A 21,866-nucleotide genomic window follows, 5' to 3' on the forward strand; every position below is an offset into this window, starting at 1 on the left:
TAGTAATGGATCTGCAATGGTAGAGGGAAAATTCTCACTGAGGAAGAGCTTTCATGATTTTTAGGCAGTTAAATGGTATAGGAGCTAAGAGTGCCAGACTCACATTCAGCATGACCCAAATTCGAATCCTGATTCAGATGCTTATCTTGTGAGCAAACAATTTATCCCTTTGAGCATCATTCCTCACCTGGAACAGTGGAGGTAATAATTGGGTTGTTTTGAAGATCAAATGAAATAATATTAATGCTCTGTAAACTTTTAATAATAGGAAGAATAGTAACAATAATGATAACTGTATTTATAAAGTGCTATAATTTTGCATAGAACTTTACAGATATTATCTTAGTTTACAGCAACTTGGGAACTAGGTTCTCCTTTATCCCAGTTTTGCAGATGAAGAAATTTGAGGCAAAGATTAAATGATTTGTCCAGGTTACATAACTAGTAAGGGAATGAACCTGGCTTTCAACTCAAGTTTTTCAAATGTCAACTTCTACATTCTATCCATGGTGCTATCTAACTGCCTATGTAAATGCAATCGCTTATTTTTTTTTAAATTAAATTATTCATTCATATAACTTGTTTTCCCTGACCTTAATTTTTTATATTATTGTGCTAATAATGTCAATTGAGTAGAAATGTTAATAAAAGTGAAAATTTTGCAAATTTAAAAAAATTGAGGAAGAGCAGTGTCAGGATGCTACATTTATCCAATTATTCCATAATTCATCAAGACAGTGGAATGTTGGATAAAAGTGTTATCTCAGAAATGCACTAGCTAGGTTATGATGTTAGCTGGTTAACCTCCTTAAGTTTCCATTTTCTTATCTTTAAAATGGAACCTACCTTACCTAGTTATAAGTTGAATGAGATGAATAAATGTAAAATATTTGGAAAATTTTAACATGCTGTAAAAATGTATTTTCTTTATTAGAACACAATGACTATTTTCTAGAGTCATCACTCAATGGAAACCTCTCCAGTTACCAAATTAACCTCCTAATTGCCAAATCTGATGGATTTTTCTCAGTCCTGATTTTTTTTAACACCTCTCTCCCATATTTTGATTCTGTTGACCATTGTTTCCTGCTGGGTATTATCTCTTTCATGTGTTTTTCTGACATTACTGTCTCTAGATAGCCCTGTTTGACAACTTTTCCAATTCTTGCTGACTCATCATCCATATCATGCCCCCTGACTGTGAATATTGCCCATGGTTCTGTCCAATGTTCTTTCTGGAACTCATCATTTCCTATGGGTTTAACACTATCATCTTTTATGCATATGACTGAGACTAGCCCCAGGCTTTCTCTGCCCCCATCTCTACCTCTCAACCTCTTTCCTGCACAAGGATATACATTATTACTGACTGAATTTTCTCCCTTTTTCATTTCCTGACTTCTTTTAAGTACCAACTTCTGTAAGAGCTCTTTTCCAATCATCTGTACTACTGATGTCTCCTTACTATGATTTATCTCATATATATCTTTTTTTGTATTTATCTTATCTCCACCATTAAACTGTGTGAGCTCTTTGAGAGCAGCATAGATGGTCTCCCCCCTGCCGCCCCCCCCTTTTTTTGGTGCCATTCTCTGTGCATTGTTGTCATACCAGTGTCTGGATTATAGTGAGTGCTTAATAAATACTTGTTGACTTGTATCATATTATTTGATTTTTTTGGTATTTGATATATTTGATATTTAAAACTGGATCTCTCAGAGACATTTCAAACTTAGCATATGTTATCAGAATTAGTTGATGCAGTGATTACTTTTTTATCTTTTATATTCAGTACTAGGTTGAATGGCTAGCTTCTGGGGTAAAGGAGGGAGGAATGACATATTTGGAAATGATGTGATATAAACCCAAAAGACAGCAATTTAATTAACTAGATGTTATTAGTAATCATCTTCCAAAAAAATTCCCTTCCTTTAACTCTCCAAAATCATAATGCATACTGTGAACAGAGCAGCTTGTTTTACCTCTAGGAATACAATGGATTAGGAAAGGGTTGTGAGAGGAGCTACTGAAATGATCTGAGGCTAGAAAGATTGCCATTGAAAGATGGATTAAAAAGACTGGGATGTTTCCATTTTCTTTCCCCCTAAACCTCCCCTTCCTTCTACTTTTGAGGGCAAAATGATCCCAGTCTTCCAGACTTACAACCAAGAAGTCATTTTGGATTTCTCACTCTGTCACCCTCCTTCCTACCCGCCTCCCCAATATCCAATATCCAGGCTATTATCATGGCCTGCCAATTTCATCTTTGCAATATCTTTCTAATAGAACCTCTTTTTTCCTCTGACCCTGTCACTACTTTAGTGTGGAGACTCATATCTTTTCCCACTTTGATTATTGCAGTAGCTTGCTGATGGGTCAGCCTTCCTCAAGTCTCTCCCCATTTTACTTAATCATTCTTCATCAGCCACCAAAGGGATTTCTTAAAGCACACATTCAATTAAAACACCCTACTATTCAATAAACTCTAGTGGCTTAGCCTTCTTACACCACACTTTCTGCCATGTACTCTTTGACCCAGTCACCCTGGATTCTTGGTTGTTCCAAGAATAAGGCACTCCATCTCCTCCCTTCAGAAATTCTCTCTGACTTGTAGACCATGTCTGGAACACTTTCCCTTCTCTCTGACTCCTCAACTGCTTCATTTTCTTTAAGTTTCAACTAAAATTTTACCTTCTACAGAAAGACTTTCCTAACTTTTTACTTCTGGAGCCTTACCTCTGTCCACTATTTTCTATTTATTCTGTATATGGTTTGCTTCATATATATTTACTTGCATGTTACTTTCCCCATTCGATCATAAGCTCCTTAAGGACAAGGACTATCTTTTGCCTCCTTTTTTTTTTTTAAATCCCTAGCACTTAGCAAAGTGCCTAGCACATAGTAAGAGCTTACTAATTGTTTATTGATTTATATTGATTGATAATTGAAATCAAATGCAGCATGAAGTCTGTGGGTAGGGAGAAAATAGATATTTGTAAAATCACCAGATCCTAGCTATTAGCAGTATGCCTTGAAATATAAGATATAAAATTGAGACAGAATTTTAAAACAACTTTTTTTTATGAAGCTCTTGATGAATGTTTTCTTTCAGGTCTTTTGTATCTTCCTCTTCCTCAAGGCACATAAATCATCTTAAACTCTTGAAGAATGATAAGTTTTGACAGATCCTGGTTAGCTTAGAAAGATTCAATTATAGGCCTCACAATGGACTGCATAGTTTTTTTGAGGACCAGCCAGCAATGCAGGGAAATTCATCTACCAGAATGTTGGCCACAAACTGATGACATTTGTTTTTGAGTTAAGAGAGATACTCAGAACAAAAGCATAAAATGGTGCCCAGTCCTTTATGACAATCTGGGACACTTTTGTAGATGATGTTCAGAGAGACAACATAACCTTCCCATAATACATACTTTGGTGCCGCTATTGGAGACAGACTCCTGGACTGGATTACTATGGTCATTCTTTTGATAGTATGGAAAATCTTAGAATTGTACTGAGAAGGAGCTGTGTGTGACCATTTAACTTTAAAGGAAAAAAAAAATAAAAGAATTAATTTCGTATAGTAAGTGTCCTTTGTTTTACAGAATTGAAATGGAACTAAGTCGTCAGTCTATCCAACTTCTACTTTAAAGGAATTCCCCATTATAACACTGGATAAAAGATTGCCCAGGTCCTGCTTGGCTTGGTCTATTATATTATACCTGGGGACAGCTTTAATTGTTAAGTGTTTTTTTTTTTTTTTCTTCTGACATCTATTGTAAATTTTTACTTTTTTCACAATTTTTACCCATTGTTCCTGGTTACCATTGTCATAATGTCATAATTAGTTCATAATTGTACCATAGAAAACCTTAGTTTAGTGAACAATGGAAATCAGTGAGACAAAATTAGTATTGCCTCTGAATATTACAAATGAAAAGAACTTACTTTATGTTTACCCTGTGGACCACTGCTTTAAAGTCATTTAAACTATCTGAAGAGTTTTGTTTCATTTATTTATTTATGTGCATATTTTGGGTTATGCCTTTGATTGGAAAATGTCCAATGAGGAAATTTGTCATCAATGCAAATTTATAACTTAGAGTTTTAGAGATTTGTCTGGGTTATTTAGAAATTTAAGAATTTGTCCAAGATATCTTTCTCTCTCTCTCTTTCTCTCTCTCTCTCTCACACACACACACACACACACACACACACACACACACACAATCATAGGCAAGGATATCTATGCCTTGATTGCCATGCTAATTTTATAGTTTTTATGCTTCATTATAGGGCAAGGATGTATATTATCAATTTAGGATTGCTGAATATCCCTGATGTTATAGAGATCCCCAGGGATATATCAGGGGGGCTTGTCCACAAACAACACTAGTACTAAAATACTAATAGAGGCCAAGATGTAGCTTTCACAGACAATGTGTGATTCCTTAAAATCTGTCATTTTAAAATTTTTTACTAGACCCTTCTATTATATGAGATATTGTAGGGAAAAAGATGATCAATGTTTTTCTTGGTTAATGGTAATGGTCAATAGATTCCTAGAATGTTACACTGCATAGTACCAGAGTTCTTCCATTTTTAGGTCTGTTAAGAAAGTTAAAATGATTTAGATTCTAATGCATCCTTGTCTCTGTGTTCACTTCTGAAAACTCCTAGAATGAACTTTGGTTACAACTGATAGTGGAGGGAGGATCCCTTGATTGAGTCTCAGATACTGTACAATGAGTTATTTAAATGTGGACTTAAGTCAGAAGATCCTGACTCTGATTCTAGTCCAAGTATCTATTATATACGCACCCTTCCAACTCTCTGAACCTCAGTTTCCTGATCTTTAAACTCAAGATAGAGTAGTAATGTGACATTGGGTATAGAGGCTTGCTGTTGAGTCATTTTTTTTTTTTTTTAAACTGTGTCCAACTATTTGTGATCTCCTTTGGGGGTTGTTTTTGGCAAAGGTACTAGAGTAGTTTGCCATTTCTTTCTCTAGTTTATTTTACAGATGAGGAAATTGAGGCAAAAAAGGGTACCAGGATCACATAGTTAGTAAGCGTCTGAGGCTGGATTTGAAGTGGGGAGGATGAGTCTTCCTGACTCCAAATCTGGCACTCTATCCAACTTAGTTGCTCATGGGATGAGGCTAAAATTTGAAATTGAGGAAGGTTTAGGTTGTCAAGTGTCTGACACATATCAGCTATGTAATGATGTATTTTATAGTAATATCTCAAGACCTTAGGCAACTATTTGAGGGTATAAATTGCCATCTCTCAGATTATTGATGAGTACTTTCATATTATTTTACATTTTTTTTAATTTTTACATTTTACATTACTTTACATTTCAGTAAAAGTGACCCACTAGATGTTTCCTATACATGTCAGACTATCATCCCCAAAAATTCTTCTGGAATTTTGCACAAGCATCTTTCCTGTGTGGGATGTACTCCCTCCTCATCTCCAATTCATAGAATTCCTATTTTCCTGGAGAGCTTCCTCTGGTGTCCCCCACTACCCCAGGAGGTCTTTCTCCAGACCTCCATTAATTAATAATTGAATATTTATTTATTCAATATCTTGAATATTCAGTCTACTTTGTATTTCCTTCATTGTGCAAATGTAATCCCTCCCCTCTCCCCCTCTCCCCAGTAGAATGTAAAGTCTTTGAGAGCAGGGATTGTTTCATTTTTTTTTTTTCTTTTTTTGCTCTTTAGATCTCCTAGCATAATATCCTAGCATAATACTTCATGCTTATTGAGTTAATAATAACTAGCATTTACACTGAAGATTTGCCAAATACTTTATCAATATTATCTCAGTTTATCCTCATAAAACAAACCCTGGGAAATGGGAAGGAGGCACAAATATCATTATTATGTTTTTGTTGTTGTTATTTTCAATATCATCATTTTATATATGAAGACTTGGACTAACTTGCCAAGGTTTATACAACTATTAAGTGTCTGAGACTGTATTGAGTGCCTACTAGACAGCTGGGTGCTGCCATAGTGCATAGAGTACACAGAATGCGTGGCCTGAAACTGGGAAAACTTCTCTTCCTGAGTTCAAATCTGGCCCTAGAGAATTACTAGCTATGTGATCCTAGACAAGTCCCTAAACTCTATTAGCCTCAGTTTCCTTATCTGTAAAATGGCCTGCAGAAAGAAATGGCAAGCATTCCAGTATCTCTGCCAAAAAACCCCCAGAATGATTGGCATTCACCCACTCATGGAATGGCATTACATTTGAATTGACAAAGTGGTGGAAGTCTGCTAAAAAGTTATGAGACAATGTAAAGTACTGATATGTCTAAAAATACCTTAAGAGGAGAAAAAAAACCAGTGAAGAAAACAGCAGGTGCCTACTATGTGCCAGGTACTGGGCTGAGTGCTGGGTTTTCACAAAAAAGACAAAAGGCAATCACTGTCCTATAAGAATTCATAACTTAATGGAGGAGATAATAAGGAAACAAATTTAAATGAAATAAGCTATATAGAAGATAAATAGGGGGGAAATTGAAGAGAGAAGGAAGTAGGATTAAGAGAGAAGATGGAGGTTTAACTAGGATTTGAAGGCTAATAAGATGCAGAATGAGGAATGAGAATGTTTCAGGCATGGGGGACAACTAGAGAAAATGGGGGAGGAAAGAGAGAGAGAGACAGGAGAAAGAGACAGGGACAGAGAGAGAGACAAAGAGAGTGAGAAAGACAAATAGGGACAGAGAGACAGCAAATATGCTCCTTAAGGAAAATATATTTTAATGAAGGAGAAAATAGAAAGTGGGGAACATATAAAGTTTATACAGATGGAGTTCCTGATGCTGATGGAATCCTTTTCTGGTTGCCTGAGAAGTCTGGAATGACTCAATCTACCTATTTTACAGGCTTGTCATAAGCATCAGGGATCTGTGACCCTGGGTTTAGAAGGTATAGAAGGACTTTGTCTTGTAGACAATCCTCTCATTTTGAAAGATAAGAAAACTGAGTCCCAGGGAAGTTAGATGATTTGCCCAAACTCAATTTGCAAATGAGATAGTGAACAAGAAAATAATTTAGAAACCCTCAAATGTAGCATAAATATAATGAGGCTTTATCAGTTAAATAGGTATCTTCTTGGACAGAGCAGCTTTTTGAGTTGTATCCCAGTTAATGCTGATTTTTCTCCAGGGATTCAAAACCCCTAACCCTAACCCTCCAGTCTTGCTCTGGGCTGAGTCCTGTACCATGTAAGACAAAACTTCCTGATACCAATCACTCCCTAAGAGATTAAACATTAACACTAAATACATGTTACTGATCTCTGAATACCTGTTATTATTTTCCTTTTGCTTATATTAACTAACCAGGATTTAAGCTTTTCCTGGCTTGATAGTTACTGTCTTGATGTTGATTCACCTGTGTTCCAGTTAATTAAACTGTAACAGAACTCTTGAGTGACAGCCAGGATTATCATATTTAAAATTTCTGATTGTATAGCTGCTCAAAAAAGTGGGTTTGTGTGTGTTCCTATGGGAAAGGGGACGGGCAAGTAGAGTCTTTTGTGGCAGCATTTGTTTATTTATTTGGCAAATATTATTGATTACCTACTATGCGAAAGCCCTTTTCTAAATGTGAATAACACATCTTTTTTCTTATGGAAGATAGTCAAAAAAAATTTATTAAATGCAAGCTGTATGCCATCTACTGGGCCTGGAGTCAGGACTTCTAATCTTTTTGAGTTTAAATCTGGCCTCAGAAACTTATTAGTCATTTAACTCTCACTCAGTTTCCTCATCTATAAAATGAGTTGGAGAAGGAAATGGCAAAAGCTCCAGTATCTCTACCAAGAAAACCCCAAATAAGATTATGAAGAATTGGACATGACTGAAACGCCTTCTTACAGTAATGTTGGTTGTCTGCATTCATAAATAAAGGGAGTTGAATAATTGTCCATGTATATGTTTTGAAAAACAAGAGCTTTAATAAAGGGGAAAAAAAGAAAATACATTAAAACATTTAAAAAATTAAGAAAGAGAGGGAAAAGAAAAGAAAAGAAGGAAGGGAAGGAGGGAAGGAAATGCCATGTTTCAGTTATAGGTTAGTGAAAAGAAAGTTGTATTTTTAGCCATATTTAAGTTCATGGACTCCCCAAAATCTAAGAAGGCACCCCAGATAATGTTCAAAAAAGGTAGGAAAGTGAGTGGCAAGTTACTAAGAAAACTAAAATAAAAACTGATAGATGAGAACAGGGACCCTAGTTCTAGGAGCCATAGCATTCATATTAACATGAAAAGTAGGAATTGAGGTTTCTAAGGTTTTATCCAAATAATGTCAAAAGATATTGTTTAGTTATTTTCCAGTTGTGTCCAACTCTTTGTGATCCCTTTTGGGGTTTTCTTGGCAAAGATACTGCAGTGGTTTGCTATTTCCTCCTCTAGTCCATTTTACTGATTAGGAAACTGAGGCAAAGAGGGTTAACTTACTTGCCCAGGGTCACACAGCTAATAAGTGTCTGAGGTCAGAACTCAGGTGTTCTTGACTCTAGTTTTAGGTGCTCTATCTTTACTATCTGCTCCTATTAAAACAAACCAACAAACTAACAACAACAGTACACTTCAAATAAAGGAAAAATATCTTTAAATTGTCAGTTTCTGTTCAGAATAATTCACATTTATTTATTTCACATTATTTTATTATAAATACATTTTATACATAAGATATCTTATTTAGAGCTTTGATAAACCTCAACTAATAACCTGTAATCTTGTATTTAAGAAATTTTCAGGTTAGAATATACACTGGGAGAATATACTTACTGGAAAATTCTATTGTTATTACCATTCGATGTTACAGTCCAAAATCCCTCCCCAAAGAAATGGATAGATAGTTGAGGTTTAGGAGATGGCTTATAAAATCAAATGATTTTCTAGCCCCACCTTGTTTCCACATTCATATTCTTCCCCCCGCCTCCAACTTTAAGAAATTAAAAGAGGAGGCTTTTATTCTGATGTTGAAAATATCTCATTTTTGTGGCCAAATCTAAGATTGTGGTTCAGAACCACACTGAACAGGATTCAGCCAATCATACTAAATATAGCGTTAATGGGACCAGAACTGAGAACAACAACTCATCAGGGAGGTATGAACAAATAACCCTTCTACTCTCTCAATAGTGGAAATGTTTTCACCTTATATTGGCCAATCAGAACAAAGGTCTTACTTTTAACCTTGATAAATTGACCACTTTCCATTTGTTCATACCACCTCCATGCACATACATAATTCTTATAAATCAAAAGTGACAGAGAGCTAATGGGATACTCCCAAACTGGGAATTTTACAAGGAAACATTAATTTTCAGGAAACAATACTGCTAGCATTCATTATGATGGGGAATGGAGCAAATAACCAATGCCCTCTTTGTTAAAAGTTTAACTTCATGCAATGGAAAGATTTTTCCTAGAAAATATATATCTTTGATATTTAAATTAGAAGTAAATTATAATAATTGCTTCTCGACCTTTTGGCTAAGATCAAGTGTAGAAGTAAATTATAAAATGGGATTGTGTTTACAGAAATTAATTCAATAGTCATTGTTTTGGGATGCTATCTATTGCCAGACATTTGGGTCATATCAACTTTCCAGAGCCCCACTTGGGGTTTTCTTATGGTTTTCCACTTATGGTTCTTATGGTTCTCCAGCTCATTTTACGGATAGGGAAACTGAGGCAAATAGTGTTAAGTGAGTTATGCAAGTTCACACAGCTTCTAAGTGTCTAAGGCTGGCTTTGAACTCAAGTCTTCTTGATTCTAGATTGGGTGTTCTATTCACTGCACCACCCAGCCGCTCCATTCTCACTTATATATGTGCCTTTGCTGAAAGTGCTCATTTCTCATAGGAAACTCTGTTCCTTTATTTCTTTTGCTTCTTCTAGTCCTTTAAAGCAAAGCTTAACTTTTACCTCTAAAATTCAGGACAGATATTAGCTTCTCCGCTAGAGAGCTATGTAATACTGGAAAAGTCATTTAATCTTGTGTGTCATTCTTTATCTCTGTAAAGGAGGCATGGGGCTGAAAGAAAGAGTTCTGGGTTTTAAAAACCTATCTATGATTCTGCCATGAATCCTTTCTTTATTGCTGTAGCATAAATCCCTCTACTTTTTTTGAGCTCAAAGCACTTGAACCCTTAAAAGTACCATTCATTTGGTACTTAGAGTATTTCATATTTTAAACTTGTCTGATTCTTTACCATTTTTCTGTTTGTCTTTTTCCATTTACTGCAGTGCAAATTCTTGAATGCAGGTTAATTTTTTTTATTCCTTCTGCATCTAGGTCATAGAAAACATGCATACATATGTATATATTATGATGTATTTTATTTTATTTTTTGAGGCAATTGGGATTAAGTGACTTGCCCAGGGTCACACAGTTAGAAAGTGTTAAGTGTTTGAAGTCAAATTTGAACTCAGGTCCTCCAGAATTTAGGGCCAGCAGTGTATTAGAGGTAGGTAAATGTCAATAGATTCCTTATTCTCACTCGCATTCATAAAGACCATTTTGGGGTCCAATCTTCTGTAGGTGTGCTCCAGTATCAAAATCAGTTAAATTCAGTAATTTCTTGAATTGCTATTCAACTCTCTGCATTCTAAAGGTTAGCTTAGTTTCTATTTTAATATTTTAGGGTCCAGATTGGTATTGATCTAGCCTGTGGCTTTCCTGAAAGTTCATTTCTGTCAGTAGTGGCCATAAAGTTGATGTTCTAGAAAAAGACTTAATCCTGAGGGTCTCAGAAATAGTATTGATTGTCAGCCACTATTGTGCAACCAGGATTGGGGTCTAATTTGGTTCAGGTACTTATGGAAATACTCAAAGCCAAAACAATCTTAATGTACCGTCCTTGAGAGTACTTAGGATGACAGAGCATTTGAAAAATTTCACCTGTGTCTTTGCAAGTTGTTGATAATAGGAATGGCTTCCTCTAGGGATGATTTGATTCAACCATACACCTAAATAAATTTGGGCAGAACTACACTAAGGAGCATTTTGTCCAATTAGTGCACTAGATATTATAACCCATAAGGATTTTTATTGTCTTTTGTAAAGGGATTTCTTGAAGTTTATTTTTGGAATAATTTCTATAAGTTAAAAAGAATTTATTTTTATCATTAGTGTGAATTTAACCTCATTTTAAGTGTTAAACCAACTATAATTTAAAAAGAACTTAAATTTATTCTAGAGGAAAAAAACCTCTCATTTTTAATTACTTCAGTATAGAACTGCAAGCTGTGACTGCATAAGTTCTGCTTCCTCCTGTAATGTTGATCAAATCATCTTTTTGTCTATATCTTAATATGCGGGCTTTTGAATTGCTATTTGCCAAAAAGAATAAATTATCACTGAACGGGGAGGATTCTGGGAAGATGCCAGAATAGGTCAGTAAATTTTAAGCTCTCCAGATTTCCTCCACAAACAGAACAAATTTGCGCCTCAAGGCGAACATAGACTGGTGAAACATAAAGAAGTCTTGGAGCAGAACAGGGGACCTTCTGGCACAACCCAAGAAGAAGCAGGGCTCCAGGTTGGGGATTAACCCATCTGAAGTACAGACACCTCTGGGCTAATTCTGTAGAAACACCCTGGGGCTAGCTGGGTTTGGCTGGAGCCTCAGCAGGAACCACAGAAACTTTTACCTCCCACACAGTGTGGAGTCAGAGTCTCTAAGTCCAGGAAGACTAAGAGAACCTTGGCTGATTAGGAATGCCAGGCCCAGAGATGTGACACTGGGAGGGAAGGAGTCAGCACGATTAATGATGCTTATACTAAAAATTCTCATTAAAAAAAAAATGACCACTCCAGGCAAAGAAGAAAACACCTAAACACAGAAACTTACTATGGGAGCAAGAAAGACCATCTTCAGAGGAGGACAGTGAAGTACAAAGAGCTACTTCTAATGTTAAATGAGTCCCTTCCCAGAGACCATTTCTAGAAGTACTCAAAAAAGAATTCAAAAATCAAATGAGAGACATTGGGGTTTTTTTTTTTTGTTTTCCTCAAACAAGAAGATTATGGGGCGGGGTGGGGGGGGGGAAGTATCAACTAGAAAAGGAGATAGAGAATCTTAAAGAAGAAAATAATTCTTTGAAAATTAGAATTGGGTAAAGGGCATCCAATGAAGAAATAACAGGACAGTACAAAGAATGAAGAAAATAGAACAGAATGTGAAACAGTTCTGGAGAACAGATCAAGAAGATAAAATATAAGAATAATTGGACTACCTGAAACCTGTGATCAAAAAAAAGAACCTTAATATAATAATGCAAGAAATAATCAAAGAAAATAGAAGTACAAGATAATTGTCCTGGAGTAATGGAACATGAGGGGAAAGTAGAAACAGAAAAAGGCTACTGATCACCACCTCAAAGATGGACATTCATGAATATAATTCCTTCTACTATTATATATCCTTTCTTGAACTGGAAATTTATTGTTGTGTATTTTGAATCCTCTCTGATGTTCTGCCGGGCACATAACAATATTTTGTTTTGTTTTCCTTTTCTGTCTGTCTTTATTTTTTTTAATAAACAAAAAATTGAAAAACAATTATTACTGATAGTTTGAGTACCAAAGATTTAAAACAGTCATTGCCTATTAATTGAAGGAATGTCTAAATGGATCTTGATATCTAAATGTAATGGAACATTGCTCTGCTGTAATAATTGACTAGTTATTCTGAGCAGCATGGAAAAACTTAGACTGATACAGAGAAAACGAAGTAAGGCTATTATCAGAAAAAATGTTACTTAATGTAAATGTATGTGTATTTGTAATAATGTAGTTCCTGATACATATTAGACTCTATATGAATGCTTATTCCTTTCTCATTTTCCACTAAATGGAAAAGCCCCCAAAAAGGAAAATCAAATTCTTGTCAAGTTTGGTCATGGATAAGAGTTGAGAAAAATGTACACTTTTTCCTTTCTGGAGATTCAGTATTTTAAGGTGAAGTACAAGGAAAAATGGACCATCACAAGATAGAAGGCAGTAATGAGGAAAGAGAAAATAAAGCAAACCAGCTCTGGGAAGGGAAATTTTAAGGTAATTAGGTAAGATGAGAAAAGATGAGGTCTATTGAGAGATCATTGGAAGTGAGGTAGGGTAGTAAAGAGAATATGGAAGAGGAAAGAGACTAGATTTTTTAAAAGTAGGATTCTTCTCTGTGTCAAGCAGAACCAGGCATGAGGGGCTAGAATGGGGAACAGAGCAGGGAACCAGGACCAGATTGTACAAGGTCCAAATTTTGGGACTAGTGTGATTCATGCTGAAGAAAATCCGTGGAGAATTGGCCACTGGTTAGCTGATATTCAAAGGCAGGAAGAGCTGACTTTGGGCCATTGCTGCAGGCCTTCGGGAAGGTAACTCCATAGATTTGAGATTTTACAGAAGCTTTCTTCTGCAAAATAGGGAGGCTATTGAGATACTGAATAGTGTTGAATATGTTGATTATATTGTTACTGCTATGTGAAAACTGGTAGCAGGGCAGGATTAGCTGCTCATGTGATATTGCCCCCTATTAGACATGGGTAAGCCTTTTTATGTCTTGACATTCAAAGTTTGACTCCTTAGTTTGGGAGGCTTTGCCAAGGTTATCCAAAAGTAGCATGGGTGTCAAAACGAAATTTTTTGATAAAAATGACTTGAGAGATTTTTGTGCCAGAACAGGTTGAACAAGATGACCCCTTGAGATCTTGCAATTCTGTGATTCTTAGTGGAACTTAATATTTGATCAAGTTTTAGAAAAGTATCATTCAAATATACTACCAAGTTATAGAAGAAAGTGACTTAGGATATTTCTTTTTCTTCTTACATATGGTTATTCAGTTGTTTTTACTTCTGTATATTTAAGATTTCTCTTCCCAATTGTGAAATAGTTCAACTATTCTGGAGAACAGTTTGGAAACAAGGCCAAAGGCCTATTGTTCATACTCTTGGATCCATCAATACTAATATTCAGTTTTTATTCCAACAAGAGCAAAGAAAAGGGAAAAGGACTTATTAATACAAAATGCTTATAGCATTTTAGTAGTGGTAAAGAATTGCAAATTGGTGGGATGCCCATTAGTTGGGCATTGGCTGAACAAGTTGTGATGGAATACTTTTGTGTTATAAAAAGTGATTAGCATAATGGTTTCAGAAAAACTTACAAAGCATATGAACTGATACAAAGTGAAATGAGTAGAACCAGGGGACCGTTATACACAGTAACAGCAATGTTGTAAGAATGATTGACTGTGAAAGACTTAGCCACTCTCAAGACAACGATCCAAGATGATGGCAAAGGGACCCTTGATGAAAAATGCTATCCATCTCAAGAGAGATAATAGATCAACTTTGAATGCAGAACAAAACATATTTTTCAAAGGAACTTTATTTTTTTTTCCTTCCTTCCTTCCTCCCTTCCTCCCTTCCTTCTTTCCTCCCTTCTTTCCTCCTTTCCTCCCTTCCTCCTTTCCTCCCTTCCTCCCTTCCTCCCTTCTTCCCTTCCTCCTTTCCTCCCTTCCTCCCTCCCTTCCTTCCTCTCTTCCTCCCTCCCTCCTTCTCTTATTCCCTTCCTCCCTCCCTCTCCCTTCCTTTCTCTCCCTTCCTTTCTGTCTTGTTTTCTATTGTAGCATAACTAATACAGAGATATATTTTGCATGACTTCACATGTATAATTGATATTATATTGCTTAACTTTTCAAGGGCTGGGGGAGGGGTTGAGGTGAGAAGGAAAGCATTTGGAACTCAACATTTTAAAAAATGAAAGTAAAAACTTTTTTTACATGTAATTGAAAAATATTTAACACATTTTAAAAAAGATTTCTTTCCCCAGCTAGATTATCAGAGAGGCAGTATGAGTCTGTATATGAGATTTCATTTTATACTCTGACAGAATTGATGAATATGTTTTCAGTACCCTAGGGTCTATTTTACTAATGATCTTTCAGTTGAGTTAGTAGTATTCTAATTGTCTGAAGAATTTACAGATTTCAGAAAAGTTCACCTTTATTTTTTCCTTCTGGACCAGACTGCATGCCCAGAATTCATTTTGTAGCAATATAATCTATAAAATAAATAAATAGCAAGCACATTTAAATATGGAACACATTTTTTTTCTTCCCCTTATGATTTACAGTTTGTATATATATGCTAGTGTTTTCTAATCATTCTTTTTAAATGAATTTTGGTTAGGATAAATATTTCTGTTAATGTTCCAAGCCATGTGTAAGAATTAGTTAAAAATGGTTTGCTTCTTATTATACAATATTTTGAAAATACCAAAGATTTGCAGAGGGTCCAGAGAAGAGCCAATTTTGCCGTGAGGTAAAATTGCAAGAACTGGTATGATTTCATCTAAAAGAGGAAACTGAGGGCAGACTTATTTGTGTCTCCCTTTTCTAAAGTAAAATGAGTGGAAAATTATTTTTTATATTTCCAGAGGACAAAATCCAGGGAAATAAGTTGAAACTGCATCATGAGAGATTTAGGTGAGCAATGTGGAAGATTTCCAACTAATAAAACATGAGATTGGCTATTAACTGAAGTTGTAGAATCTGTTTTTATGGCACAGACCTGACTAGCCTTTAAAAGAGTAAAAAATTGTTAAGTTCTAAATAGATATCATTAATTCCCCTTTTCTTCTCCATGGCCAAGTCTTAGAGCGCAGTTTTAGGGCCTTGGACTTTTGCTTTTATAGATTATTTCTTCATTTTATGAATAAGGTACTCAGTGCCTAGAGGTGAAATGATTTGTCTAAAATCAAACAAATATTCAATAGAATACAACAATTTTAACATCAATTTAATAATTAACAATAGGGCAATACTGTCTTTATTTCCAATGTTACAGAATGGATGCCTTACAACCTTTTCCTCTATACTCGTTTTAGAGTGGGATTCTTTGAAACCTGGTTTTTATGAACTTCAAAAAGAAATAGTTCAGTAACTATATTTTAATATGATTGATTTTCTTTGCAATCCTATTTTATATATTTTAAAACATTATTCTAGGGTGTCCCATTGGTTTCACCCAGCTACCAAAGGGGGGGTCCAAGAAAGAAAATGTTCAGAATCTCTAAAACAAGAGAATGAATGAATATAACTTTCCATCTCCAATATCTTGCTGTCTCTAGACATTTCTACTAGACCTTAAATGCCTTGGTAGAAATGTTTCCTGTAGAATACTATCTCTTCCTAAATATATCCCACTCAGAGTTTCCCTAGAGTTTTGATTGCTTTAATAAGCCTTTTCATTTTTTAAAATAATAGGTTTTCATTTTCAAAATACATACAAAAGTAGTTTTCAATATTCACTCTTGCAAAACCTTGTGTTCCAAATTTTTCTCTCTCCCTTTACTTCCCTCCCCCAGACAGCAAGCAATGCAATACGGACTAAACATGTATAATCCTTCCAAACATTTCCACATATATCATGCTACATAAGAAAAATTTGATCAAAAGGAGGGGAAAAGCAACCAAAAACAATAACAAAAGAGGAAATTCTATGTTGTGATCCATATTTAGTCCCCACAGGCCTTTCTCTGAGTGCAAATGGCTCTCTCCATCCCAAGTCCATTGGAATTGGCCTGAATCATCTCATTGCTGAAAAGAGCCAAGTCCATCATAGTTGATTATCATACAATCTTGTTGCTGTGAATAATGTTCTTTTGGTTCTTCACTCAGCATCAGTTCATGAAAGTCTCCTGGCCTCTCTGAAATCATCTTACTGATTGTTTCTTAAAACAATAATATTCTATTACATTCATATACCTGTTCAGTCATTCCCCAGTTGATGGGCATCCACTCAGTTTCCAGTTCTTTATCACTACAAAAAGGGCAGCTACAAACATTTTTGCACATGTGGGTCCTTTTCCCTTTTTTATGATCTCTTTAGGATACAGACCCAATAGAGAGCCATTGCTGGATCAAAGAGTATGCACAATTTGATAGCCTTTGGGGCATAACTCCAAATTGCTCTCCAAGCGTTTTGTTTGTTTTTGTTTTTTTGTTTTGTTTTGTTTTTTTTACAGGTAATGATAGCAAAATAATTGAGTAAATTAAAATTCAGTTAATTAAAAGTTTTAAATCAAAATACAAATGAAATCCAAGAATTTGTTGCCAAAATAAATCTTGCTATGGGGTAAATTGTGTGTGATTTCCTTTGAGCAGATAATCATATAGCAAAAAAGCCTATGTTTGTAGTCATTTCCTTTAAACTGAAGAATCTCCTTTACATCCTTTAGTGAACAATATATGGATTTTTATTGACTTTACTAAGAGTTGGCAGGGTTTGAAAGGTCCAACTCCTTCATTTTAAAGATAAAGAATCTAATCTCTGAAGTAGGATTTAAACTTAGGTCAAAATTCAGTGCTAAACATATTGATAAGGTAAAAAGCTAGTACACAATAAAAAGTCCATTTGTTGTTCAATCATTTCAGTCCTGTCAGATTCTTTGTGACCCTCTTTGGGGTTTTCTTGGTAGAGACCACTATAGTGGTTTGCCATTTCCTTCATTTTACAGATGAAGAAACTGAGGCAAACAGGGTTGAATATCACACAAGTAGGAAGTGACTGAGCCCAGATTTGTACTCAGCTTTTCCTCATTCCAGGCCTGGTATTCTATTCACCTGCCACCTAGTTGCCCTGAATAATTACATAAAGTTATGATATTAAAATTCAGCTAACTCTTTGCTTTCCTCTGCATTTTCCTATCACATATACTAAGAGATCTATAATAAAACAGCTCTGGGGTTTTTTGTACAAAGCAGATTCTGGATTTTTTTTTTTTTAAAAAGGTATTTTTGCAAACCAGTAAGGCAAATTATATTTTATAAAATTGAAAACTTTGGGTTGATATCCCTCTTAAGCAGAGTTGTTGTTATTTATTCTTGTTCTCAAAGAGGACCATCACATTAAGGACGTGGTACCATGATATGCAAGTGAGGCCAGAGATTGGGAGATTTGGGCCTCTTTAAACTAAGGTCTTTTCTGGATTTCAGCTTAACTGAAGCTCTGCCCAATCAGTGATTTAGTCTAGGTAAGAAATAAGGCAGAAAATGGTCTCCTTTACCTAGTTTAAAAAAAAAAACAAGCTGAAAGGAAAAGATCATCAAAAGAGAAACAGTTTTTATTTACATTTATTCTGAACTAATGAGGGGAAACAATGACCAAATTGACCTATTGTTGGTCAGTTGTTTGGTGGATTTAGTAATTATCCCATCATCTTTATAATCCTCCAAATGTTTCATAAGAGTAATTTAAGAAATAGTATTCTAAGAAGACTTCTTTACTAGATTGCTAAAGAAATCAACACAAAAAAAGAATAAAAATGCATTTTCTTTTTTCTTTTTGTTTTCTTAGAGCACATTTTCAAAAACAAATCTATAGACTTTAAAAAATCCCTTAGGAATAGGGAGAGAGAAGGACTCATAAAAAACCCTCTTTTAAAAATAAACTCCCATATTTTAAAGCTTACTGTTATTCCATTTCTACTTCTATTGTTTTAAAATTATATATATATATATGTGTGTGTGTGTGTGTGTATAAAACAAATTACAATATGGTATTGTAATTGAACTTGAGGCTTAACAGCCCAAAATAAGAATAGGATGTCATCTGCAATTAACATATAGGACCTTTTTTCCTCTCCTTTTTTCTTTATGCTTGATTTCTTCTCTACCTTTCTCTCCTTCTCTTTCCTCTACATCTCTTTATATTCTGCCTTCTTTTCTTGTCTCTCTCAAGATATGAAACTTAAGCAATAATTTTTCTTTTAGTTGCTGAATTATAATTTGTAATTTTAATTTTAAAAAGATGAGTTGAACATTATATATTTCTCTCTTGAAAACATACTATGAGGGAAGTACTTTTTATTTGTGTATTGCTTTAATGAACATGTTTCCCATAGTGGGTCAATAGGTTCTTAACCTGAAACAAACACTGCTACCCTTGCCACAGATAAATACCTTGAGATTTTATTTGTTTTTATTTTTTATATATATTTGAACATATATGAAATATTTTTAAGTGAGTTTCTATGCTGAATTGACAAGATAAACAATGTTTTTCTCAGTTTTTTGATTATTAGAAGAATTTCATGTGAATTCTACCTTCTGTAGTTTGACCGCTGTTGAGAATTTGGTATTACCCATATGTGTTATTTTTTCTAGATCCATTTCATACTGCTGTTCAGTCGACAAGGGAAATTAAGACTGCAGAAATGGTATACCACACTCCCTGATAAAGAGAGAAAAAAGATCATCCGAGAAATCGTACAGATGATTCTGTCTCGTGGTCAAAGAACGAGCAGTTTTGTTGACTGGAAGGATCTAAAACTTGTTTATAAAAGGTGTGAGTAACTTAAAGAGAATTTTTGGATTTTGTTCATGATTTTAATGATTTGTTCTAAACTTGAAATTTACTCAGTTTTCCAAACCAATCCTACTTTTTGTTTAAAAATAGGAGTCAGATAGTTAAGCCATGGATAGAGCTGTAGAATTTAAAGTTAGAAAGAATGCTAAAGACTATTTAGTTGGAGAACTCCATTTTGCAGATGAAAAAATTGAGGACAAAGAAGTTAAGTTGCTCTATGTAGCAGAGCTAGACAGTGAAAGAACTGAGATTCACACATAATATTTCCAATCTCCCAGTTCAGTGCTGTTTTCCTTAGACTAATATAGACCTTTCTTCTATCTTAAGAAGGAATGGTAGTCTAATTGTTTGCAAATAATCTTGAAAAAAATCTAAAATATGGAGAGGGTAGGGTATTTGAGATGGGTGAGGGGAGATAGAGTAGGTGAGTTAACTCCAGCAGGATAACAAATAGATATCAGGTAAGATTTACAAGCTGAAAGACTTGCATTTGAAAGAATTCTAAAATCTCAGAGACTCATATTCAACATATTGACCACTTAATAGTTGTATGATAAATCATTTAACCCCTGTTGGCCCCCCTTCCTCATCTCCAAAATAATGGAGTTGTATTAGATGGTCTCTAACATTCCATGAAGGTGTTGAAATCCTTCAGAATTTCCACTGGTAATGAGTTTCTGTTTTACACAATAGTATCCATCAGGAAGTGAAGCCCATAGGGGTTATCTAGCCTTTGCTTGAAGAACTAGATAACCCATTATCTTATCAAGATAGCTTATTCCGCTTGGGAGAATTGTTACTTTCCTCACGTGCTCCTTTGCAAATTTTTGCCCATTTTAAAAGAAAAACTGTCAAACAGAATTTGACTTTCCAGTTTTCCATAGCTGACTCATTAAGGTCAGGTTGATAAACCATTGGTTCTTCTTCAGGGTCTCTTTTTAGTTGGGGGAGGGGGGAGAGGGATAAAAGAATAAATCACATTTCATTTTTCTGTTTCTCTTCCTTGTTACCTAGTAAAAAGTAGAATCTATACTATCTCCCCAAAGAGGATATTAGCTCCAGTAGAGTTTTATATTCTATAAGCCAAACTAGTAGAACAACCTTAAACTATGGGTACTGGATGGGACCTTGGAGGATATTTAAATTGGACTGCTTTATTTTTACAGATAAGACACATATGATGTACAAAGATTAAGCATTTTTAGTGCAAGATGAATTTGAATGTATTGTAGACTTAGTTTCCTGGAGCAGAAAATATCCCCAAAAGAATGCTTTCCAGAAGGAGATTTGTTTCATCTAGCTAGCCTCCCTAAAACTTTGGGTTCACTTGTGATGGATACTATTGTATAAAACAGAAACACTCATTACCAGTGGAAATTCTGAAGGATTTCAACACCATCATGGAATGTTAGAGACCATCTAGTACAACTCCATTATTTTAGAGATGAGGAAGGGGGACCAAAAGGGGTTAAATGATTTTCCATACAGCTATTAAGTGGTCAAGTCAGGATTTGAAATCACATATCCAGCATGACACCTACCTACATGATTGCAATTTTGCTCTATCTGAATTTGAACTCAAGTATTATATCCACTCTGACACCTTACATACATGATTCAAGTTTTGCTGGAAGGGTAGAGGGTGAATAAACAGTTCTTTGATTATGAGGGAAAGTTCCTTGGAAAGGGAAGTAAAATATATGGCCTTCCAGATTTTATTGGGAAGAAATTTCTTTAAGTTGTTCAAAATTTCAATGAATTCTAATTTTCTTTCTTTATTCTAGATATGCTAGCTTATATTTTTGCTGTGCGGTAGAAAATCAGGACAATGAACTGTTGACACTAGAAATTGTACATCGCTATGTGGAATTACTAGATAAGTATTTTGGAAATGTAAGTTTTACTTTGGTATATTTGTGAAAAGTAGCAGAATCTGTCAAGCAAAATTTATTTCCTTCTATTTTCATCCTTATTTCCTCATTTTTGCATCTATCCATGAAAATGTCAAGCCCAGGAGTCATACATTCTAGCTTACATTTAAGCCATGATAGCCTTATACACGACTGTTGTTCAGTCATGTCCGACTCTTACCCCTTTTAGGATTTTCTTACAAATAATACTGAAGTGGTGTGCTATTTCCTTTTCCAGCTCATTTTACAGATGGGGAAACTGAGGCAAACAGGGTCACACAACTAAGTCAGTACTACTTTGGCACCATCTAGCTGCCCCAGAACAAGTAGTATGAGTATTCTATAACTTGATAGTTTCCCCCTAAATCCATTTCTTTTCCTAACTTGACTATTATTATCTAGGGCTTCATCTTCCTTCAGTTACCCATATTTACATCCTCAGTTTTTCCAGCCCTTCATTCTCATTGCAAATATCCAATCAGTTGCCATAATAATGATAGTTAACATTTATTTAGTACTTACTATGTGCTAGGCACTATACTAAGCAGTTT

General features: G+C 35.0%; 1 protein-coding gene across 1 annotated transcript in view; it reads left to right on the top strand.

Annotated features, from left to right (window-relative positions):
- The window catches only part of AP1S3 (adaptor related protein complex 1 subunit sigma 3), an 84,449-nt gene that overhangs the window by 46,330 nt on the left and 16,253 nt on the right, over window positions 1–21,866 (top strand). The window contains exons 2-3 of the mRNA XM_012546588.3: window positions 19,204–19,382; window positions 21,190–21,298. Of these exons, the coding sequence (XP_012402042.1) occupies window positions 19,204–19,382; window positions 21,190–21,298 (288 nt within the window). The remainder of the gene's footprint in view (window positions 1–19,203; window positions 19,383–21,189; window positions 21,299–21,866) is intronic.

The sequence above is a fragment of the Sarcophilus harrisii genome, chromosome 3, assembly GCF_902635505.1.
Source record: "Sarcophilus harrisii chromosome 3, mSarHar1.11, whole genome shotgun sequence".
In the NCBI taxonomy this organism is placed as follows: domain Eukaryota; kingdom Metazoa; phylum Chordata; class Mammalia; order Dasyuromorphia; family Dasyuridae; genus Sarcophilus; species Sarcophilus harrisii.